The 21,530-nt window shown below is 42.5% G+C and overlaps 1 protein-coding gene across 2 annotated transcripts in view; it reads left to right on the forward strand.

Annotated features, from left to right (window-relative positions):
* The window catches only part of TCERG1L (transcription elongation regulator 1 like), a 241,673-nt gene that overhangs the window by 186,269 nt on the left and 33,874 nt on the right, over positions 1–21,530 (forward strand). For both annotated transcript variants that reach the window (XM_019482906.2, XM_019482905.2), the window contains exons 7-8: positions 1,842–1,930; positions 16,003–16,157. In XM_019482906.2, the coding sequence (XP_019338451.1) occupies positions 1,842–1,930; positions 16,003–16,157 (244 nt within the window). The remainder of the gene's footprint in view (positions 1–1,841; positions 1,931–16,002; positions 16,158–21,530) is intronic.

Raw genomic sequence — 21,530 nt, forward strand, 5'->3', positions numbered from 1 at the left:
TACACCACAACTACAGGGAGAGCACCCTAAGCGTTGTGTAAAGGTATAGCAGACATTACTGTTCCATTCTTATTTTTATTTGCTTGTCTCCCCCTTCCATACTTTCCAGCACCTTTGGCATCATTATACTTTATGCAGCCATAATGTTTCAGTCATTCATCACTCAGGCACTGCATCTGCCTCTGTCTCTAGGGATGCACTAGGTATCAAAAGTATTACTGAGTGCTTAGCATTTGTAAAATACTTGGAAGATGACCAGCTTTGTGTACTTGCTTATTATTTTTTAATCATATGATTTTCTTTCAAGCATTAATGCTGTGTTCAGCTATTATTATCCCTCCTACCTCTTTTCCATTCATTTCTTTAAGTTACTAATATAAATTGATTTTCCTTTTTTCCTTTATTTTTATAAACACAACCATATAACTATACGAAAAACACATATATAAAGAATGTTGTAACACATTTGGGGGTGCAAACTGTTATTATCCATATAAATGTTTCAGTTACTTCCCTCAACCTCAGCTATCTATTAGGTTTTACTCAGAAGCAGGGCGGGACTATGTCTCATGCTGTCTTTTCATTTTTAATAGACTTGTATCTCCACATTGCTGTATAACTGTAATGCTTTTCTTTTATGACCCTCTTGCATTAGATATTTATAGTATGGCAACCAGTAGGAGTAAAAATCCATACCTTTTCCATGGTGAATATGTGCCATATTCTTTCTGTCCATTCTCCCTTATTTGGCAAGATTACCCATTTCCATGCTATGGCTATCAGTTGGATGGCTGCTGAGATGAGGTGAATGAACAGAGCTTTATAATAATCCATAGTTGGAGATTTAGGAAATATCCTCAGAAGGAAAATTATGAGTGAAAGGGGAAGATAAATTGCTTTTCTTATCTGTTTAAACACTTGCTAACTGTAGATTCTAGAGTACCAGATAAAGGGATGTTTATGAATTTGCCTATTTGTGAATGAGCTGTATTTCCAAATAAATCAAAAATACATCAGTGCAAGGTTTGGTAGCATCAAAAACATTATCAAATATGCATGCACACGTGCGCACGCACACACACACACACCCGTGCATATACATGGTTTCAGAGTAGGTAACATAGCTGATGGAAGCTAGAGAAGAGACAGTTTTGACAGTATCATTCATTTGCAGAGTAATGTGAAATTGCCTACATTTAAGCATCTAAGGGTGACAGAACCATTATTAACTTATGCAAAGCACCGTTTGCCCACCTCACTGCATGCAGTCCTTACCGCAAGCACTTTCAGCAACATATCATTCAGGTTGCCTCCTACAGACTTTTCACTTCCAGTACTTGCAGAAGTGTTTTGTAGTCGACGTAACACTCAAGCAACATTATCCATTCTACTTTTTCCTCATGCTTTTCTGTATGTACAAGTTTGCTTTGGGTCTGCATTTAACTTAGGTTGCCTTGTATTTAGGTGACTTTTCAGATGCTAAATCCCTCCCTGATTATGAACTTTTCAAGTCTCACAGCCCATATTTTTTTTCTGATAATATGGTAACATGGACAAAATTGTATGAAGAATCCCAAATGCACCATTATCAATGCTACGTACAAACACATCTTTACTTCTCCAGTTTTCTATATGCAATATTCTAAACAATGCAGTGGTTATGTCCTTTTTCAGTTTACCCTAGCTGGCTTAGATGTAGACGGTTGGTCACATTCAACCAAATGGAACAACCAAGATTTGTCTAATCCACTTCCAGTTAAAATGAAGTCATTTGTATTTTATTGGCACTCTTGGGTATCAGTTTCAATTGCTGACTAATCTTTGTCTATTTCTATGTCAAGGATCATTCTTTAAAACTAGTAAATGAAGATGACAGAACATCCAATGGCAACAAGCCTGTGGCATCTACTCCTGTTCCAGGATCACCATGGTAAGCACATTCAAGCCTAATAATAATCATTTATCAATATAATTGTTCTGTCAAATCTGCATTAGTGTTTTGTTTATTTTATTAGTATGTATTAGAAAAAGAAATAATATTCTGGATGTTGGATAACACTTCACTGTTTTCTTTTAAGCAGTGGCATTGTAGCTTTATGTCATTACCCACATAATTGCAACAACAACAAAAAAGATATAGCCACATGCACAGTATGAGACAACTACCAAAGATTTATAAGGTAGGTGGAGTAGGCTCCTGATAGCAATTTCTAACTCAGCTAGAAATCAATTCCTGCAGAATGTAACTGATTGTTTTTCTAATGCCAGTGTTATGTTTGGCTGCTAGTATTGTATCAGGTACTGCTGTACTGACCTTCAGCATCACTATTTGAACTCTGATCTTGTTAGATTTCACTAGAAGAAATCAGTAGAAGGTCAGATTTGGTTAGTGTTTGCATGACCTGAAAAGAAAATGTAATTGCTACAAAGTACATTCTTGGGTCCAAGTCTCAATCTACCTTGAAGTCTTTGTGCATAAGGTACCACAGAAACTGCATATCCTGCCTCAGACTGTAACCCAAATCCATTTAGGAAGATGCACTGGGGGCAGTCTCCTCCACTATCAGAGACCAACCCAAATACACCTTCATCGATGCACAGCAATTGTTTTGAAAAGGAGCAGCCTTCAATACTTATAATCCACCCAGAAAAAAAACATAAATGCCTCTCTTGTTCTTTCAGCCGGGAACCCCTATTCAGCGGCATCACATATGGATCCAACTCACACTGAGTGGAAACTCAAAATGACTTATCAGGGGAGCCATCTAAATAACCTAGGAAGAGTGCCCACTCACCTAATAGCTTAGTGGTTAAGGCACTTGGGATGGGAACCTTCCAAACCTTTTTTAGCAGGGTGGGGTTTTCCCACTACCCAGAAAAGTGCCTTAACTGCCAGGCCATGGACAAGCCAGGGCCAAGAACACTCTCCGTCTTCTGCTGAAGCTGACCCAGTTAGCAGCCATGAGGGGGAGGTATGAGGCCAGAAGATTTGTAGTCTGGTGAGGAGGGCACTGGCCTGGGACAGACAAAGACTTGAGTTGCAGCTCTTGGTCTTAGTTATTTTATTTTATTTTTTCATTTTTCATTGAATGGTCTTTGGATAAAAGGCACAAAAATCTAGTGAGCATAGGCTGGGAGTAGGGTCCAGAACCCATGTCTCCTTGGTGTTTAGGATGCGATCATCCTGATCTCTGTTATGCTTCTGTGGAGGTTAAGGACAATTGTTGCTATACTGGCTTTTTCTAGATTTTATGCCATGTGTGTGAGATTATTTAAAATATTGTGACCTTACCTTCCTGGCCAAATTATAACTTGGGTCAATATATTCTGCGTAATGAAAACCTTTATTTGGTTTCAAATGGATCAATGTAATTCTTTGCTTTCTATCCTGATCTGCTGGATGTGAGTTCCTTTGTGTTCTTTATCCATATGGGTAAATTTCTGTAGTGGCTTAAGTATTTATTGTGCTTTTTCACTAGTTTGTTGAAATTTATGGGATCTCTGGGCAAAATGACCTGTGTAAATATCCATCATTTTTTATTATACTGTGTGATTGCAGTCCAACCATAATATAAATACATCCTTATGTTATCACTAATTTTGGCAATACAGGTTTCTCTCTATTTATGTGGGTTATTTATATGCGAATTTGCTCTTATGCAGTGAGCATATGTAGACCCATAATTCATTATATGCAAGGTAAATTTGCTCTTACACGATCAGTATAGATGCCCTTTCCCCCCCTCCCCCCCGTGCCCAAGCAGGTAAGTCTGGGGGGAGAGAAAAGGGCCATGGCCCCACTCATCCCAGCCCTAGCTGCAGTGGCTCTGGGAACAGCTGGTGCCAGCTGCCTGCAGCCTCTGGGCTGCACTGTTATCTGCCAGTCCCCCCATGCTTGGGCTCCATTTGTTCCCACTTACCTTTACTCCTGGGCTGCACTGTGCCCTGGTGCAGGCAGATGGTGTTGGCTGCTTCTAGGGCCACTCCAACATGGGCTGGGGTGAGTGCGGGCAAGCGGAGCCCTGGGCAGTGCAAGGCATGGCACTCACCCCAGCCCTGGCTATGCAGCCCCAGGAGCAACCAACACCAGCTGCCTGCACCAGGGCACAGTGCAGCCCAAGAGCAGAGGTGAGTGGGGACAGTGGGTTCACTTTATGTGAATTTGATTTATGTGCTGTTCTCCGGGAAAACATGTACTGCATAAATTGATGGAAACTTGTATATGTTTAGCTATCTAAGCATGCAGATGTTTTTCTTGTGCTGCCATAAAACCTAAGTGAACAGATGCCCTTGCCACTTGTTGCTCCATAAGGGCCCAAAAGTGTGTGTGCTTCAATTCCTAGTAATAGTTCATCATGCCTTTTCACAATGGATGTCTGTTTGTTTATGTCATGAGAGAGTGGGCAGCCTGGAGCTGCCTGTGCTTTTCAACTGCCCCAAGGAGGTGTTCTCTATGGGACAACAGCCCCAGGCAACATCTGTCTGCTCATCTATCAAATCAATTGTGCCAGGACACATCCTGGCAAAGACAGTCTCTCCACAAAGATGATATCTTTTTGTAACCCAATAGTTGTTTCTCTTCATAACATCTTGAATCACATGAAAATAGTGCACCCTAAGGAACTGGAACTATTAAACACTTAGACATTCCCCTATTTTTCCATTCTTGTACAGCAGGGCTTCTAATCAATTATGAGATTCACAACATTTCATCATCTTTAGCAATATATGCTGAATGGTTAAAGGGGCATTCAGTACATCAATTGAAATCACACCTCTCCTCAGTCCAGATTTGAAATACCTTACTCATAATGAGCGAATCTTTTCTAAAACTCCCATTTTTTTAGGCGGATTCTTTTGTAAGATAGTCAATAATCAATGAGTAAGGATATTTCAATCTTCCTCTTTTTTCAGGTCTTACTGTGACCTATACTGTTGTTGTCTCCTGCTCTGTTGTGACAACAGCCAAGTTGTACCACAAATTATGTTGGAACATGGAGCATGACTATAGGGTGCTTCTATTATAATTTAAATCCTTTTGGGATATAACATGATGTTTTGAAAGTAGATTTGCAAAGCCATGCCAAGTAGCTGAGTAATTAATAAATTCAATAAAAGCCTGAATTTACATCAACCCCTCTCCACCCGTAGGTTGGCTCCATGCTTCTGCGGGATTCCATGGTTGATGTGACATCACTAGGCATATGCTGGGGTGTCATACTGGAGCAGAAGCAGGAAATCTGAGTGGGGCTGGAGGTTGTGCCACTTAAAACAAACCAAAAGGTGAGTTTCAGTTGTTACTGTACTGCCAGCCCCTCTTAGTTTTGTAAGACATTCAGCACATAGTGCAAAAGGTAATGGAATTCAGATCAGTCCAAGACCAATCCTGCATTCTGAGTCAAAAAAAAAAAAATTGAAGTCTTTTTTGGCAGGCATCTGTCAAAGAAATAAATAAGCTACTTGTTGCATTTTATAGGACCAGTAGTGAATATATATTTGTCAGGAAGATACATAAAATATATGGCATGCCATTAATGTGTTTTTCATGCAATAGGTTGTATTTAAATATATTTTACATAATAGTAGCTCTTCCTTACTACAATCAAAATTGAACAATTTTGCAAAATGGAATATGTATTCTTTGGTAAATATGTGCATAATACATCTTAGAAAACATGTAACAAATACCCACAAACCATATTGTTGAGAATTGGCATTTCCTCGTGATGACTGAGTTCATACATCTCAGAATGCTTGTTTCCTAGAATATGTGTATAGACTCAGGCAGAAGACAATACATCAGCTTACATCTGGCTTATATGTGGAAGTTTACAGCTCTTATACTCCAAAATGTTAGAAATTTTTAAGACTAGAGATTTCTCAGTGTACTGGGATTGCTTTGCACTCTGACCAAAAAAAAAAAAAAATAGAAAAGAAAAAAAGAACAAGAAACTAGCTAGTTAGTTAAACTGCTTATGTAGTAGACTTTTATCACTATACAAGTCAAAGAACTGGGGCAGGCTTGCTAAATCTAATAACATCCTTTTTTAAATGGAAGCTGAACATGAACATTCTGGCACTAAATTCTGTTGCACCTGATAAATTCTCTTTTAAATTCAGGACCCACATAATCATACAAAATACATGGGATATGTCTTAGGGCTACAAAGATAACCTACACCAAAAAATATTCTGGATTTTAGTCGCTCATGATTTTCTCCCTTTGTCTGCATATAGGTTACATTAATAAATACCTGTGAGAGTTATGAACTGGTCTCATCTATCATAATGATGAAACCTAATGATAAGTTAAAGGTCAATATTAGCTACTTCAGAACTGCATTATCACAAAAATATCCTGCTGATTTACTTAACTGTAGATACTCTATCAGTCAGAGCTATAAAAGACCTGTTATATGACTTTATATATCCCCTAAGGCCACTTGTTTTTTTATTCCTATTTTATCTTTCCACTGGCTTGTCCAGTGCGATATTCTATAAATATAAAAAAAAAGTAGAAGCTACAAAAGGCTTGATCCTACAAAGGTTTACATATATACTTAACTAACACTGAGTACACCCATTGATTTTGGTAGAATTGTTCTCACTGTTCAAATATAGGAAGTGTTTGCAAGGCCTAAAATAGGACACAGTTTTTTGGGATTGAGGGCCAGAAAAGGGTGAAATAATCAATAGAGAGATTAGAGCCAGTAGGAGAAGGAAGATAAAAAGGGGAGAGTCAAAAGGAAGGGGAGCCCCATTTTGACTGACCTCTGATAGTATCAAAGGCTAAGTACAGACATTACACTTATCGCAGGATAAGCCACAGAAAGTGCTCTACAGCTGTAACTGAACAGACTGTCATGGCAGATAGAGCACTTTAAAAATATTGGATCCTGCTCTAAGTTAACCGTGGGTGGATATAAAATGAGACCAAAGTGCTGTAGGTTAGAGTGCTTTATTAAATATGTACCAAATCCCATCGCAAATCCCATGAGGCTTCTTCACACCCTGTTCACCCCTTCTTGCAAGGTGGTGCTCTAGCCTCAGCCAGAGCTCGTCTGTTCTGCCCACGCACCATGCTGATCCCACCTTTGGGCTGTCATTGACAAGAGTCAGCAAAGCCTCTGTCCTCAGCCCTGCATCTTCCTTCTGGCCAGCTGTGGCCCCCAGCCAGGAAAGGGAGGAAGGGGTCTCTGTTCCCGCACCACCTCTAACACCAGGGAACCCATGTCCCTCCTACCCATCATGAATCACCCCAAAGACCTGACACAGAACCTAGGAGAACCCACTGCTAACAGGCACAGCCCCATGGGCACTGGGTCCTGGCACATCTTCCCAGGCAGCCCCAAGGCCAGGCACCCTGCCACCTAGGCCCCAACATGCCTCCTCCCACTGCAAAGTACAGGTTTCCCTCAATTTATGTAGGTTTTATATATATGAATTCATTCTTATGCAGTGATCCTTTTCACACCCAAAATTCATTATATGCGAGGTAAATTTGTTATATGCAAGGTAAGCCTGTAGTGGAAGGGACAGGGGGAGGGGCTTCAGGCAGGTGGCATCAGCTATTCCCAGGTCTGCAGCAGGAAGCTAATCAAAGGGAATCATTGGAAGTGAAGGTGCAGCTACAGCTGGAAATGTCCTTTGAGGAGATGATCTTGCCCTTGATCAAGAGCACCCAGCATGGCATGCAGGAAGAGAGTTATAGTGCAATGAAAATTGGGAAACAGGGAGTCTGAGCATGTATCATCTACTTCATGGATTTCCCCCCTTCCCCCAGTTTTGACACTACAGACTACAACAAAGGTCATGAGCCCTGGAACACTGTTTCCCACACAAGGGGCCACAGCTGTCCTGGACCCATTCTGCTGACACCTCACTGCCCCCCTCCCAGAGACTCAGAGCATGTACCAGCCCCCCCACTACCAGTCTGACCTTCATGAACCATGACCAGTCCTCCCCCAACTTCTCATGATGACTCAGGCTCCAAGCAAGCCTTATGCAGCCTCAGATAGTACAGTTCACACCCACTCCACACAGCCATGATGGGGACCAATGTCCCAGGGGAAATGGGGGGTCCTTTGGAGGGATAAGTACAGGAAAAGGAAGAAGGAGCAGGGGGAATTGCAGCCACTACAGGCTATCACCACAGTCACAGCCTTCTCATACCATTGTGGCTAAGAAGACCAGAAAGGGGTTAGGGTTGTGGTGGGGGGTGAGGGAATGGTAAGGCATGGGGGAATGGTGAATCATTCTACCCTGCATGCTCACAGTACATAGTCCCAGGCCTCTAATTGCTCAAAAGATTTCTGTCCTACAGCATTCAGCAGAGTAGTGACCCTATCACTTGCTTCACCCCAGCCCTACCATCTTGGAACACAAACAAGGCACCAAGTTACTTTCCCCCTGGCCTTAGCTGCTTATCAGCTCAAGTCTCATTCAGTGGGAACATAAATCTATCTTTTTGACACCTCCCTGCCCTATATCTCAGGGCCAAGCTGACCTCCTGGGAGAAGTGAGTCTAAGCGCATCTGCCCAGAGCAGTTGTATGGAACCTCCTCCTCCCAAAAAATGGTAGGAATGGTACTGAAAACATTTACTGAGCTCCAAAGACAAAGTGTAAAAAACAGTTACAACTTTGGGTGCATGCTGTCTCTCCCCAGTTGCCATTGCCATAGGCCCTGTTGGCAGAGAGCACCCTGAGGTTAGGGTGCAGTTGCTGTACAGCAGGAAATTCACCCTATCTTAAAAATCCCTAGTCCTCCCTCTATCCTTACCTTCCAGAGTACTCTCAGAAGAAGAATGGTGCTGGAAAGCCAAGGGCAGCCCATGGAAGGACTTTATCTAGGCAACTAGGGTCTGGGAAAATTCTCTCTGGGTTAGGTCATGGGCTGAGCTGCATATCAATAGCAGTGATGATTGTGAACTCTTCTGGAGATGTCAGCACATCGTACAGAGCCACAGGTAGCAATCAAGGTGCTAACTCATATTGAGTGGCAACCTGGAGTTCCCCAGTGTGGTATTGCAGCAGATGACCTTCCCCAGCTGTTGATATGCTCCTGAGGGACCATCTCCAGCAGCAGGAGCACAACATATTACCTGGGGCTCCCCTGGGAGAACTGGAAAAGTTCATCCCTCTGGGCCTGGCTGACTGTCATCATGGGAATCTTGGGAACACAGAGCCAGGTCATCAGGGACACAGGGATGAAGTGTCTCTCCAGATAAGTAAGTATGGGGGAGGGTGGGAGCGTAAGAACCTCACTGTCCCGCTTGCATCTCACCCTGCAATGTTGGGATCTAAGTGATGCTCCTACAGAGATCCAGCACTGAGATACCTCTCCTGTAAGGGAAGGACAGGGAAAGCAAAGGGAGCACTCTAAAAGCCCTACTGGCATTCCCCAGGAGTGGAGCAATTGCCCACCATAGTGCCTGCAGAGGAACTCAGGCCCTACCTCCCCAGTAACTAGGGCTGTGCAAGGCTTCAGACAGAGCTTTGGATCCAGAGATGCTTTGGACATTTCAGGGTCCAAAGCATCATGTCTGGATCAAAGTGCTGGCCTTGTTAGGCTTCCTGAAGCAATTTGGAGTTTCCAAAGCACTTCAGAGCTGCCTCAGAGCCGCCTCGGAGATCCGGCCATAGGGTATAATGGGGAATCAATAAAATATCTATAATTTGTTGTTTTTTGTCCAATTTGGATGAAATTTTCAGGGGTGGTAGACTCTGCAGAGAGCATGAAGCCTGCCAGGTTTCAAGAAGATCAGTGCAGGGGTTTGGAGGGAACTGCACCCCAAATTCTTGAAAGCAAAACTCATGTCACATCTAGGCATTACAACAATCAGGTAAAAACTGCAGGGGTGGTAACCTATGCTGAGGCCACAAAACCTGCTAAGTTTCAAGAAGATCAGTGCAGGGGTTTGGGGGGGAACTGTACCCCAAATTATTGAAAGCAAAACTCCTGTCACATCTATGTGTTACAACATGGGGGAGGGGAGGTCAGAAATGCAGGGCTGGTAGCACTTACTGAGGCCACAAAACCTGACAACTTTCAAGAAGATCAGTGCAGGGGTTTGAGGGGAACTGCCCCTCAAGCTGTGGACTAGCAAAACTTGTGACATGGGTGCTTGTGGGACTGACTATCTCTGTCTTGGGGAGTGGGAGACACTACTGCAGGCCTGGCTGCTAAACTACTGTGTTACCAGTTACCAATCAATCATGATTCACTTAGGGACCAGCTCAATACACAGGACCTAGCTAATGTAGCCAGTTAATTGCCATCAATTAGCACCTACAAAACCAGGCTAAGGAGAGGAAAGCTTGGGTGGACACAAACCTGATGACATTCAATACTGATAAATGCAAGGTACTCTACATCGGGGGAAAAAAATGCAGCATACTTATAGGCTTGGCAGTGCTACGCTTGCTAGCACCACTGCTGAAAGAGACTTGGGGGTCATGATTGACCACAAGATGAACATGAGCCACCAATGTGATGTTGCAGCTGCTAAAGCAAACAAAACCCTGGCTTGCCCACATGGATAAGGATCATAGGTTAGTGGTTGGAGGGCCAGAATCTTTGGTATCCTCTCTGCTATGTCCTTGATGTGGGCTCCTGGGAAGTAGCAGACCTCCCGGGCTAGGGGGTCAGGGCAACAGATTGCTCCCTCAGTCCCCCTCAGGAGGGAGTCTCCCACAATGACCACTCTGCGTTTCATCTTAGGGAGAGTAGGGGTGGGTAATCCTCCCTTGCCTGCATGAGCTGGCAGCTCTGGAAGGCTTAAGTGGGGCTGCAAGAGGTCTGTATCTGTTGCAAAGTCCCGGAGGGGAGGGGATCTTGGTATGGTGGGCCTTGGGGCCCTTGACCACCTTGGTCACACCCCTGGCTGGACAGTACAGAAGATTCCCAAGTTCTCCCTTGTCCTAGGAGGTGACCTTGGTCTACCCTCTGCCTCCAGCGGGTAAAGGGCCTGGCAGCAGGAGTCGGTCTCCTACTCACAATCCCTGATGGCATGCAGTCTCTGGACTGCAGCCTGTAGCTCCTATATCTGGTGCTCCAGAGGCTCCAAAGTGGAGCAAACCTCACAAGAGAAGGTGGCCCTGCTCCTGGTCCCAAGAGCCTAGAAATGTGCCAGGCAGCCAGAGGCTCCATCTACATGGAGCCAGGAACCATGGGTTCTGTCCAGGTGGAGGCCTCTGAGGTGCCAGAGGGGGAGGCCGCAGACTCCAAGGGGACCCTTGGGGTGCAGCATGTGCCCATCCACATCATGTCACTGGTAGGCCGGCTACTTATGGTACTGCCTACCCGAGGGGGCTCACTGGTAGGGCCGTGGGCCCTCCCGCTCACCCTCCTGCACAAACTCCCATGCTAACTCATGCACTGGGCCCAGAAGTGTGCCTGTTTGCATGGCCTGTTTGCGTGACCTGTTTGCATGGCTCTGGTTGTGCAGCTATCTGGGGGGATGGATGAAGTAGGAGCTGGGTCATGACCCTCCTCAGCTCCACTCAGCTGCCTCCTTGCTGGCTATGGCCCTCCCACTATGAGCCCCTGCTTACCTGCAGGCAGGTTGGGACTCGTCAGGGGTCCTGGGGTCTCTCCTGGGGGTTCCCTGGGCTCACAGAGCCTCAGCAGGCTTTCACCCGCACATCTCGCACTGGAGACAGGACCTGAGTATGGCTTCTGCCATTGCCGGGCCCTTTTTAAACTACACGCATGTGCAGAAGGGCTGGCTGGTGCCACACTGCTATCGGGGGGCTAAGGGGGTCCCTTCCCCCCACTGAAGGAGGGGACAGGTAAGTGCCCCCCAAACCTGTCCCATGTGCTAGCAGCCCAGTTGTGCAGCTCCCTGGGGGGGTTGGGCCAACAAGGAGCTGAGGTGGGGTGTGACCCTCCTTGGCTGCACTCAGCTACCTCCCTGCTGGCTATGTCCCTCCCACCACGGGCCTCTGCTTACCTGCAGGCAGGCTGGGGCTCATCGGGGGTCCCTAGGCTCATGGGGGCACAGCAGGCTTTCACCCATGCATCTCACACCAGAGCCAGGACCTGAGATATGAGTTCTGTCCTTGCCACCATGCAGTTGCAGAAACCCATGCAGCAGAAGATGGTAACCACCTTCTGCAGTACCTGCATCTCATCTTCAGACAAGGTGGATGAAGCGGTTGTTCAAGACACCCTGGATGACCAGGCACATCTCCTGGATGGCATCTCCAGCTGTGGTGCTGTCCATTTCGAACTGGTTGGCAAGGCAGTAACTGATGGAGGTGGGCATGGGTGGGACAGCCAGCTGGTGGCTTGTGTGCATGAGGGCACATGCCACGATGAGCTGCTGCCTCATCAGGTCCAGGTGGGTATACGTGATGTCCGTAGCCTCTGGTGAGTCAAGCAAGCTGACCAGCAAGACCCGCCACAGCTTCTGAGTCTCCCTGCTTGGGTGTGGGTGATGAGATTCCATGGCAGGGTGAGGGCAAAATGGGATGCAAAGACGTGCAAGTCATGATGGAGAGGGGCGTGGGGGAGGGTCCACAGTGATGCAACAGGTGGTTGAGGGTATGGTGGCCCATGCCCAGCAACCAATCAGGGGTAATTTGTAAGATCAGCTTTGGTCAGGAGTCTTCAGCAGCCAAGGGAGGCCATGGGGCATGCTGGGAAGTGCGCAAGAGCACCCCTACTTGCTGGCCTTGGGCAGTGCAGGCAGGCTCCAAGTTGCTCCGCCCACCTAATTCTGAATATCTCTTTAGATCACTTCCACTCTAACTTGGAGAGTTCTGAGTAAAGCACCATACAGCGGTTCTGCCTTAGGTTTTTGTAACATTCCTACTTAGCCAAAGGCATTTACCTAGCTCAGGCAATTTGAGCATCTAACTGTTCTCCTTTGATCAGGGAAAATCACATACCAAGAAGACCAGGACATTAATTCTTAAGCAGAATGAATTAGTGATTTTAACAATTTCAGATCTTATTAGTGCTTCCTGGCATCAAGCTCATGAGTATGTGTTATAAAATTAATTCATATATTTTAAAGACAAAAATAATTAATAATCATAAATATTTGTTAGCCTAACTCCTATATAAGTAAACTATTTAAGGTAATTCTATGTACTTTTCATTGTTTTAATCACAGGAGACATTCTAACTAGAAAACCTGGCATCATTTGCATTTTCAATTTGATCACTGTGACTAAAAAAAAATACCGTATTTCCCCCTTTGGGTAACTGAAAGTTTTATTATGCCAAAGGGAGACAGATGACACGATGTGGGGGAAGGGACAGTAATTTTAAATTAAATGTCAAATTGGATTAGTTATGGAAAAATGAAAAGACAGCATGAGGGAGCTGCCATTTGGATCCATTTTAACATTCCTCTAGAGGTATTTGCTTGGTCTTCTAATCAGAGGTGGAAATGTGCCATTTCTATTTTAGCAATCACCTTGTTTTTATTAGATAAGTGCCTGGGCTCCAGGTGGTCTAGCAGCAAAACTTCAAATAACTAATACATTTTCTCCCTCAGATGTGGTATCAAATCACCCATCATGATAGAAACTGTATATCATAGACTGGAGACTAGGTGAGAGTGATAATATGTTGAAATGTTCACTATTAAATAGCTACATCAAAATCTTTCTGAAAACAGTCTTGTTCTTCCCTCTTGGCCAGAGGGGCTAATTTTTGATTAGCCATCAGAAGAAACAAAGTATATGCATGTTTAAAAGCTAGTCAGATGTTCCACCAAATATTAGTTTAGATAGTCCAGTGTATGGTTGTATAATGGTGACAGTAATAGTAAATTGGCATCATGCCATAAACTTTATCACGTAGTCCATGTAGTACTCCTGTTGGGTCAAATTCTATTAAATGCTAATTGTGCTGCCTTGCCATTTAAAACTGTTTACAGTTGAGGGTTATTAGCATTTTTCTGAAGGCATTCAGCACCACACAGGTTTGGGTCCATTATCATACTATAATCCAAACATTTAGCTATGGAGAAAACGTTAACCCTTTAAAATTAATCAGTAAAATGCTGATACCCTCTTTTTACTCTAATAATGGACTCTTAATATGGTTGTAATATTTTTGCTAGTTTAGCTCCTTGTTTTTGAAATGTTCCATTAACTTTGTCGTAATTTGTTTTGTCCCAGTGAGTTATGGTTAATGGTACAGTTACTTATTTTTGAACAGTTTGGGTGCATCTACATGTGCTCTCTACTATAGAGTAAACTACTTAGCTCCTCAGTAAAACATCACAGTGTACACATGCACCAGTATTAGGATGCAGTAATTAACTCCATGGTAAGATAGTTCTGTCCCTGACTGTCAGGGACAGTACTGTCTTCCTGAGGAGTACTTTACTTCACTGAAATGCATGGGTAAATGCTGACCATGAACATACATTGCACCTGGTTAACCCAGCCAGCCAGGGGCTTGCTCCACCCCAGGTCAAATTGCTGCTGGGTGCATGTCCTGGACACACATGTAGATGCTGTGCCCATGAGCAGTTGATTCAAGCTCAAATTGCTCCAGAGTTCATTGTGTTGCCTTAATTTTATGTGTAGATGTACCCTTTGTGTCTGATAGACCTGAGAATTGGCACAAAGTAAGGTTTTCTTTTTTTAATCATTACCTCACAGGATGGCTTTCTGATAAGCTATTTTCTGCCCTAAAGCAGTTGTATGTCACAATAACATGAAAGTTTAGCTCAGAGGCTACAAGAGACTTATATTAGGGATGACTCTAATTGAAAATAAGCTGAGTTTTTCCACAGATCCCATCTCTGACTTCCACCTTGGGAGTGCCTGCATTAACTGCACATGATTTACATGCTTAACATGTACTATTTGCTTAATTACTTATATCTTGCACAGAACTGTTCCTGGCACTATAAAGATATACAATCTGCCTTTGGGCTATTCTAGAGATCGTATATTTTCTATTAGAAGGATAGGCAGGGATCAGTAATGCTATCTTGCTACAAAATTCAAATTATCTGACTATCATGCTTTTCATTGGTATAGCATTTTTCACACTCTAACCCTTTTATACTGAATAGATTTATTTTAAAGCATGTCTTTTTTCCCAATTGTGTTCCCTCTTGCCATTATGAGCTTTCAAGTACTGTAGAGGTTGCATTAATAAAAAGGTTCTGCTTCTAGGAAACCCAAATCTGACCTTTTGGTGTGTTTTAAAATAATAGTGCATATGTGTTGTATGGAATGTTCTTAAACTGAGACAAAGTGCAGAATCAGTGCATGTACTAGATTTCTATTTAAACATGTATTTTATTAAGTGCAACTTAGTTTGTCTGATAATATATCATTAAAATAGAATTATTTTTAAAAGAATATTTTTCTGTTTTTTAAAAGTTATACAAGAAATAAAGATGATGTCATGCCAACTTTAACATTTTAAATATACAAGGAATTCTGTTTTTGTAGCAGTTGCAATTTGGTTACGTTACATATATGATTCAAATCTGATTAAATTGACTTTATATTAAACCATTATTTTCTCTGTAGCATGGAACCCACTAGAGTATGGCTGTGATCCAAGACTGGGGAAACCAAATTATATCTTGGCTAGGCCTTCTACCTCAGAGACAGCCCCTGGAAGTTTCTGTGACTATCTTTTACCAAAAGGCTCCTATTGTAGCAGGGTTTTGAGTAGTCACTGGCTATGTAAAATAACTCTCAAATTCTGCAGCTCACCACCTGCACAGATGCATCTTCAAAATGTGCAATATAAATCCTTACCACTGTTTCAGTTGTTGCTAGCATCCCAGTTTTCATTTTTGCTTTATTCCTCTTGTTGGACTGTTTGGTCTGTTCTGACTACTGTTAAATACATTTTTGTTTTTTGAGGAGAAATGACCTGTGTCCAGAAGCCTTGTCAGCCTCAAGTGCATTCTACTTTATAGAGTAAAAACTATGGAAATACTGAGTTCACTATGAGTTTAATATCTTGCCTCTAATGTATGTAAGATTATCTAAGTATAGTTTGTTAATTAAAATAGGTGTGTAGTCTGGACTGGAGATGACCGAGTCTTCTTCTTCAACCCTACAATGCAGCTGTCAGTATGGGAGAAACCAGTGGATCTAAAGAATCGCGGCGATATTAATAGAATTATTGAAGATCCACCTCATAAACGCAAACTGGAAACTTCAGCAAGTAACTAATGCTGTGATTATTCACATCTATTTAAATTCAAATCCTAAATGAAACTTTATGTACATTATGAAATGTATTCAGTGAAAATTTGGTAACTAATCAGAATGATATTTCCTGTGGGATTTTGTGTAAAGCATTGAGTTGACAGTGATATTGCTTACAAAAGAAATGTAGTTGCATTGAAATTCTAACATTGGAATTGGGGCTAAGTCTCTATTATGAAGATGTAGGTGGCTTCTTATGTTGAATGAATCTTTGGTTTACATAGTAGACCTTGGAAGACCTTACACACTAATATTTACAAGACATACATTAGGAATGCATTCACATAGCATGCTTTATCCAAGTGTACTGTAATAAATGATTATTTAACCCAGCTGCAGGAAAAGATTTCCAAAAATAAATCTCAGAGTAGTGCTGAAAGATTTGGCAGAAATGTAGATGCTTCAATCCAACCATGAGTTTGCCAATCAGCCTTCAAGCCCTGTAGATTTCTGAAAGATATTTTTGGCACTAGCTGAAGAGAGAACTTGCTGATTTGCAGCAATAAGTTGTTCAACTGTTGTTTAAAAGAAGACCATTTCTCATCAGAGAACCAAAGTTTGCCATCTGGTCCTCCACAAGGAAAGCCAGTTGGATGAGCCAGTTTCCTCAGCTTTATTTCCTCCTTCTTGCCCATTTCAACCCAGTTCTTTCAATTGCCCTGTCTGCAGCTTCAGCTTCTAATCTATGAACCTTGTTTAAGCTGCTTGCAGTGCTGATTACTTACACAAGTAGTTGCACATGAAACTGGTTATGCAAGATTGTACTCACCAGTAGGAATGAGGATTGTGTTGCTGGGCCCCAAGAGCTTGTCTGTATTGCTGCAACAGCTGATCCCAATGAGTGTGGAGCTGAGTATGCCCAACCCACTGGTACCTGCTGATGCACTCCAGATCTTAAAGTTAGCCAGTGAGGCTGCTCTGGGCTCATCCCCTGATGCCAATCTTAGGTCCTTTAGAGAGCAAAGCCTTGTGAGGGCAAACCAAGAGAAACCTCCTTGGTCACTTTCCAGGTCTATAGCATGCTTGCTAGTATATACTGCTGCCAAAGTTGAGATAAGCCTTAAATCTGCCTATTACCTAACAAATATTTGCCAGCTGATGTCTGCCCCCCCCAAGACTATTACTTGATGCTATTCCATTTAGTTTTGCTTCTTGATCTGTATTATAACCTCTGGCAGCATCACTTGTTGGGGAGTTGTGCTCGTATGTTTCCTTCATTTTCTTCCTTCACAGGCCTCGAATGTTTCCTCCTTTTTTCTCCTCTCCCCATCCTTTTATGTAACTTATTTTTCTTATTTTTAGGGTCTTTTCTGATTGAATGGACAACTACAGGCAAAATCAAGTTCTATCCAGACATTAGCACTAAGTGAACAATTATAATTCTGATTTTGTCAGGGAAATGTCAACATGAACACAAGGTCCTTGAGAATGCTATTCATTTTCATTAACTGTATGTATTTAGGGATAGTCACCCCTAGCACATACGGATTAAGTATTATACTTCACAGGCTAGTTACACAAGACAAATTTTGCCAGCCCATGCCTTTTCTTTAATGCTGGAGGCCAGAAAAAAGACCGAAAAAGTCAACTAAATCATTCCATTTTAAAAATGTAATAGTTTATAATAATAACACTAAGCCCAAATAGTTCTTACGAAGTTACCTAAAGTAATATTTATTTTATAGCTGTGCTGAAAAGGGAGAATAGTAATCTTTAAGGGACATAATGTATGCCTTTGATCTACAAACACTGTTCCCAGTGAACAACCACTAAATACAGGTTTTGTGCCTGGGCTTGAGGATAAGAACAGTTAGTCTGGAAAATTGATCTAAAAATGTTATAACCAGATTTTATGCTGTTCCCAATATAAAGGTTTTATTGAAGAAATGCCAGAGATTGATTTTATGATGTGCATCTATACAATAATTAACATAATTTACAGGATGGGATTCTTACTGATTTTTCAATGTAAGTTTCAGTTTTAAAAGAGGCTTGGACCCTTCTATATATACAGTGTCCAGTGACTCCAAGAATAATTTTTTTTAAGTTCTTGTTCAGAAACACAGTGTAATGTTTTTGTTTAGCAAGAGGCATTCTAAAAGATTAATTAATAACTGGGAAGGTAGATATAATAACTGAGACAAAACTGAAGGTCCATTATTCATATTCTGTGATTAATTCCCAAAAAAGGACTAGTGCTAAGGCAGTTCTTAATATGTTCTATTTAAGAATTTTCTTTTTTGTTGTGTCTTCCATTTTTTATCTTATACTGTGTGCGCCTAGTGTGTTGAGTTCTTCTGGAGAGTTATAGGCAAATTTTAACTGTCATTAATGATCTGCAGATCTTATGGATTCAAACAGCATTTGTGGTTGCTCAGTATTTTAGAAAATTGGGTTGTAATTAATAAATATGATCAGATGAGATCAAAGAAATAATTTGTTACCATACTCTTTAGTTTGTATTTTTGAGTAAATAAAACAAATAAGCTGCTTGTTTGCAACAGTGGTTGCCAAATGTATATGATTTAGTTGCTGTTGTTGAGTTTTAATTAGAATTTTTAAATCAAAGGTGCAAAGCATATGAGCAAGGATAATTATTATCTGAATGTTATAGGTCATCTGCACATCACTCCACTGAAAGATCAAGTGCATTTATAACTCAGGCATGAAAGAAAGATTGTTCATTTCTCCATTATTCAACCTTTTCAAAAGAATATGTTCTTAGAGGAATTATGAAGGTATCAAGATTCTTTACTAATAGGTTCACACTGGCCCATTTCTTGCAGTCAGAAAGCAAGCAAAGCTTCCATTTTTTCTGAAATCAATGCTAGAGTTTGGAATAAAGACTTGGTAAGGAATATGTGTTTTAATTCAATTCATATTGCTGTTTTGAGATGGAGGATATCCTTCTTCCACTATGCTCTACCAGCTTCTTACCACTGAAACGCCAGAGACTTGAATGGAGTTGTGTCAGCAACAAAGTAGTGTAGCAGATGGAGAATCTAGCACTATATCAACTTAGGGAGCTAAGTTATCTGTCTTAGCTACTTAGGGGTGTGCGAAGTGGACCCTATTTGATTTGGATTCAGATTTGGGCTGAATCCGAGACAGCGATTCAATTAATTGATTAAGATCACTGTTCCTGATTTGATTCAGTCAAATCCAAATCTGAAGATTCGATGCTGATTCAGAGAATCAGTGATTCAGACACAGGCACAGCTTTAAAAGTTATTTCTACATACCTCGGGGTACCAGACATGGCTCGTAATTGCTGCAATGCTGGGGCAGATGGAGCATCCCACAGGAGTGTGGAGGGACCCTCCATGTACTTGGCAGTGATCCCAGAAGTGGACCGGAAGTACTTCTAGTCCACTTCCGGGTCTGCTGGTGAACGTGTTGGGGGCCCCTGGTGCTTCCCCCTAGCTCAGTAATTGGCTGCAAGGGGACCCTGGGTGCTCCTCCAGACCCAGGAGGCACCAGTCGCCAAGGTGGAGGGATGCGGGGGGGCCAGCGCACTGTTTGGTAGGACCCAGAAGTGGACCGGAAGTGCTTCTTGTTTACTTCTGCTGCTGAGTGTGCAGGGGAAGCCCCCCATGCTTCTGTGGGACACTCTATGTCCCCCAGCATCACAGCATTCATGAGCCCCTGCTACCTAGAGGTATGTAAAAAAAACAAAAACATTTAAAGCTGTCTCTATGTCCAAATCTCTGAATCTTTCTGAATCTCTCCAAATCAATTCACAAGTTTCCAATTTGATTTGGACAGATTAAAGGGTCTCCTGAATCGATTCAGATTCGGAGATTCAGCCACTAAATCGGGCCGAATCTCCCCCAAATCGAATCAGGGGCTGAAGCTTCGCATGGCCCTACTACTTAGGCATCTAATAACAGAAAGTATGGCCATCTTGCACTGAAGAGCAACTTTCCCAGAGAAGAAGGTTTATATTCTTTCCCACCCATTTTATTTCATTAGAGCCTGCTGACATTGCAGTGTCAAAATGTAACTCGTTTTGATCATTGTTCTATTTCTTACTTCTCTGTGCCTTACTGTCATCATCAGGTACTAACCATCACTTTCTCCTTTCATAGATTTCTCAGGATTCTGCTATTTTATTACTAAGAACAGTAGTGCTTCATCTATTAAAATTACTCTCAACTCATGCAACTATAGGCACAGAAGTATATGTCCAGTGGGATTTGTATGTCCAAAGTCATGAAATCATGCAGGCCATTAGATTATATAAATGCATTACAGGAAACGAAACTACAGATCACCCGGTGGGGCTCCAGGAAAGGTTACAGAACTTCTGAGCCAATTACACTTTTGAAAGGAATGTATCAGGTAGACATTGGCTGTTTGAAGAATCTAATATTTGATCTAAGATTCTGATTTGAATCATATAGAATTATAAAAATTGGGGTTGCAAAGGACCTCAGGAGGTCATCTAGTCCAGCCTCCTGCTTAAAGCAGGACCAGTCTCAACTATATCATCCCAGCCAAGGCTTTGTCTAGCTAGGTCATAAAAACCTTCAAGGATGGAGATTCCACCATCTGTCTGGGTAACCTGTCCCAGTGCTTGACTACCCTCCTAATGAGAAAGTTCTTACTAATATTAAACCTAAATTTCCCTTACTGCAACTTGAGACCGTTGCTCCTTTTTCTGTCATCTGCCACCACTTAGAATAGTCTTTTTCCATTGTCTTTAAACAACCCTTCAAGTGGTTAAAGGATGTTATCAAATCCTACTCAGTCTTCTTATTTCCAGACTAAATAAGCCCAGTTTCTTCAGCTTCTCCTCAGAAGTCATGGATTCCATCCCCCTAACCATTTTCATTATATTCTTCTGGACTCTCTCCAATTTTTCTCCATCCTTTCTGTTGTGACGGGCTCAAAACTGGTTACAGTACTCCAGATGTGGCCTCACCTGTGCCAAAGAAAAGGGAAGAATCACTTCCCTTGATCTTGTGGCAATGATCCTACTAATACAGCCCAGTATACTATTAGCCTTCTTGGCAGCAAGGGCACACTGTTGGCTTATATTCAGCTTATTGTCCACTGTAACCCCCAGGCCCCTTTCTGCAGTGCTGCTTCTTAGCCAGTCCATCCCCAGCCTTACTGGTGCATAGGATTGTTCAGTCCTAAGTGCAGGAGTTTGCACTTGTCCCTGTTGCACCTTGTGACAGGGCACCTTTGGTGCCTGCCACTTTAAGGGCAAAAAACAGGCAACAGCCAAGTGCCTGATGAGGGCAGCCATTTTGGACCCAGGGATATAAGCTAGGCTGCAGTTTACTGCAAGAGGAAGGAGGTAACATCAGGCTGAGAGGCTGCT

The sequence above is a fragment of the Alligator mississippiensis genome, chromosome 6, assembly GCF_030867095.1.
Source record: "Alligator mississippiensis isolate rAllMis1 chromosome 6, rAllMis1, whole genome shotgun sequence".
NCBI lineage: Eukaryota > Metazoa > Chordata > Crocodylia > Alligatoridae > Alligator > Alligator mississippiensis.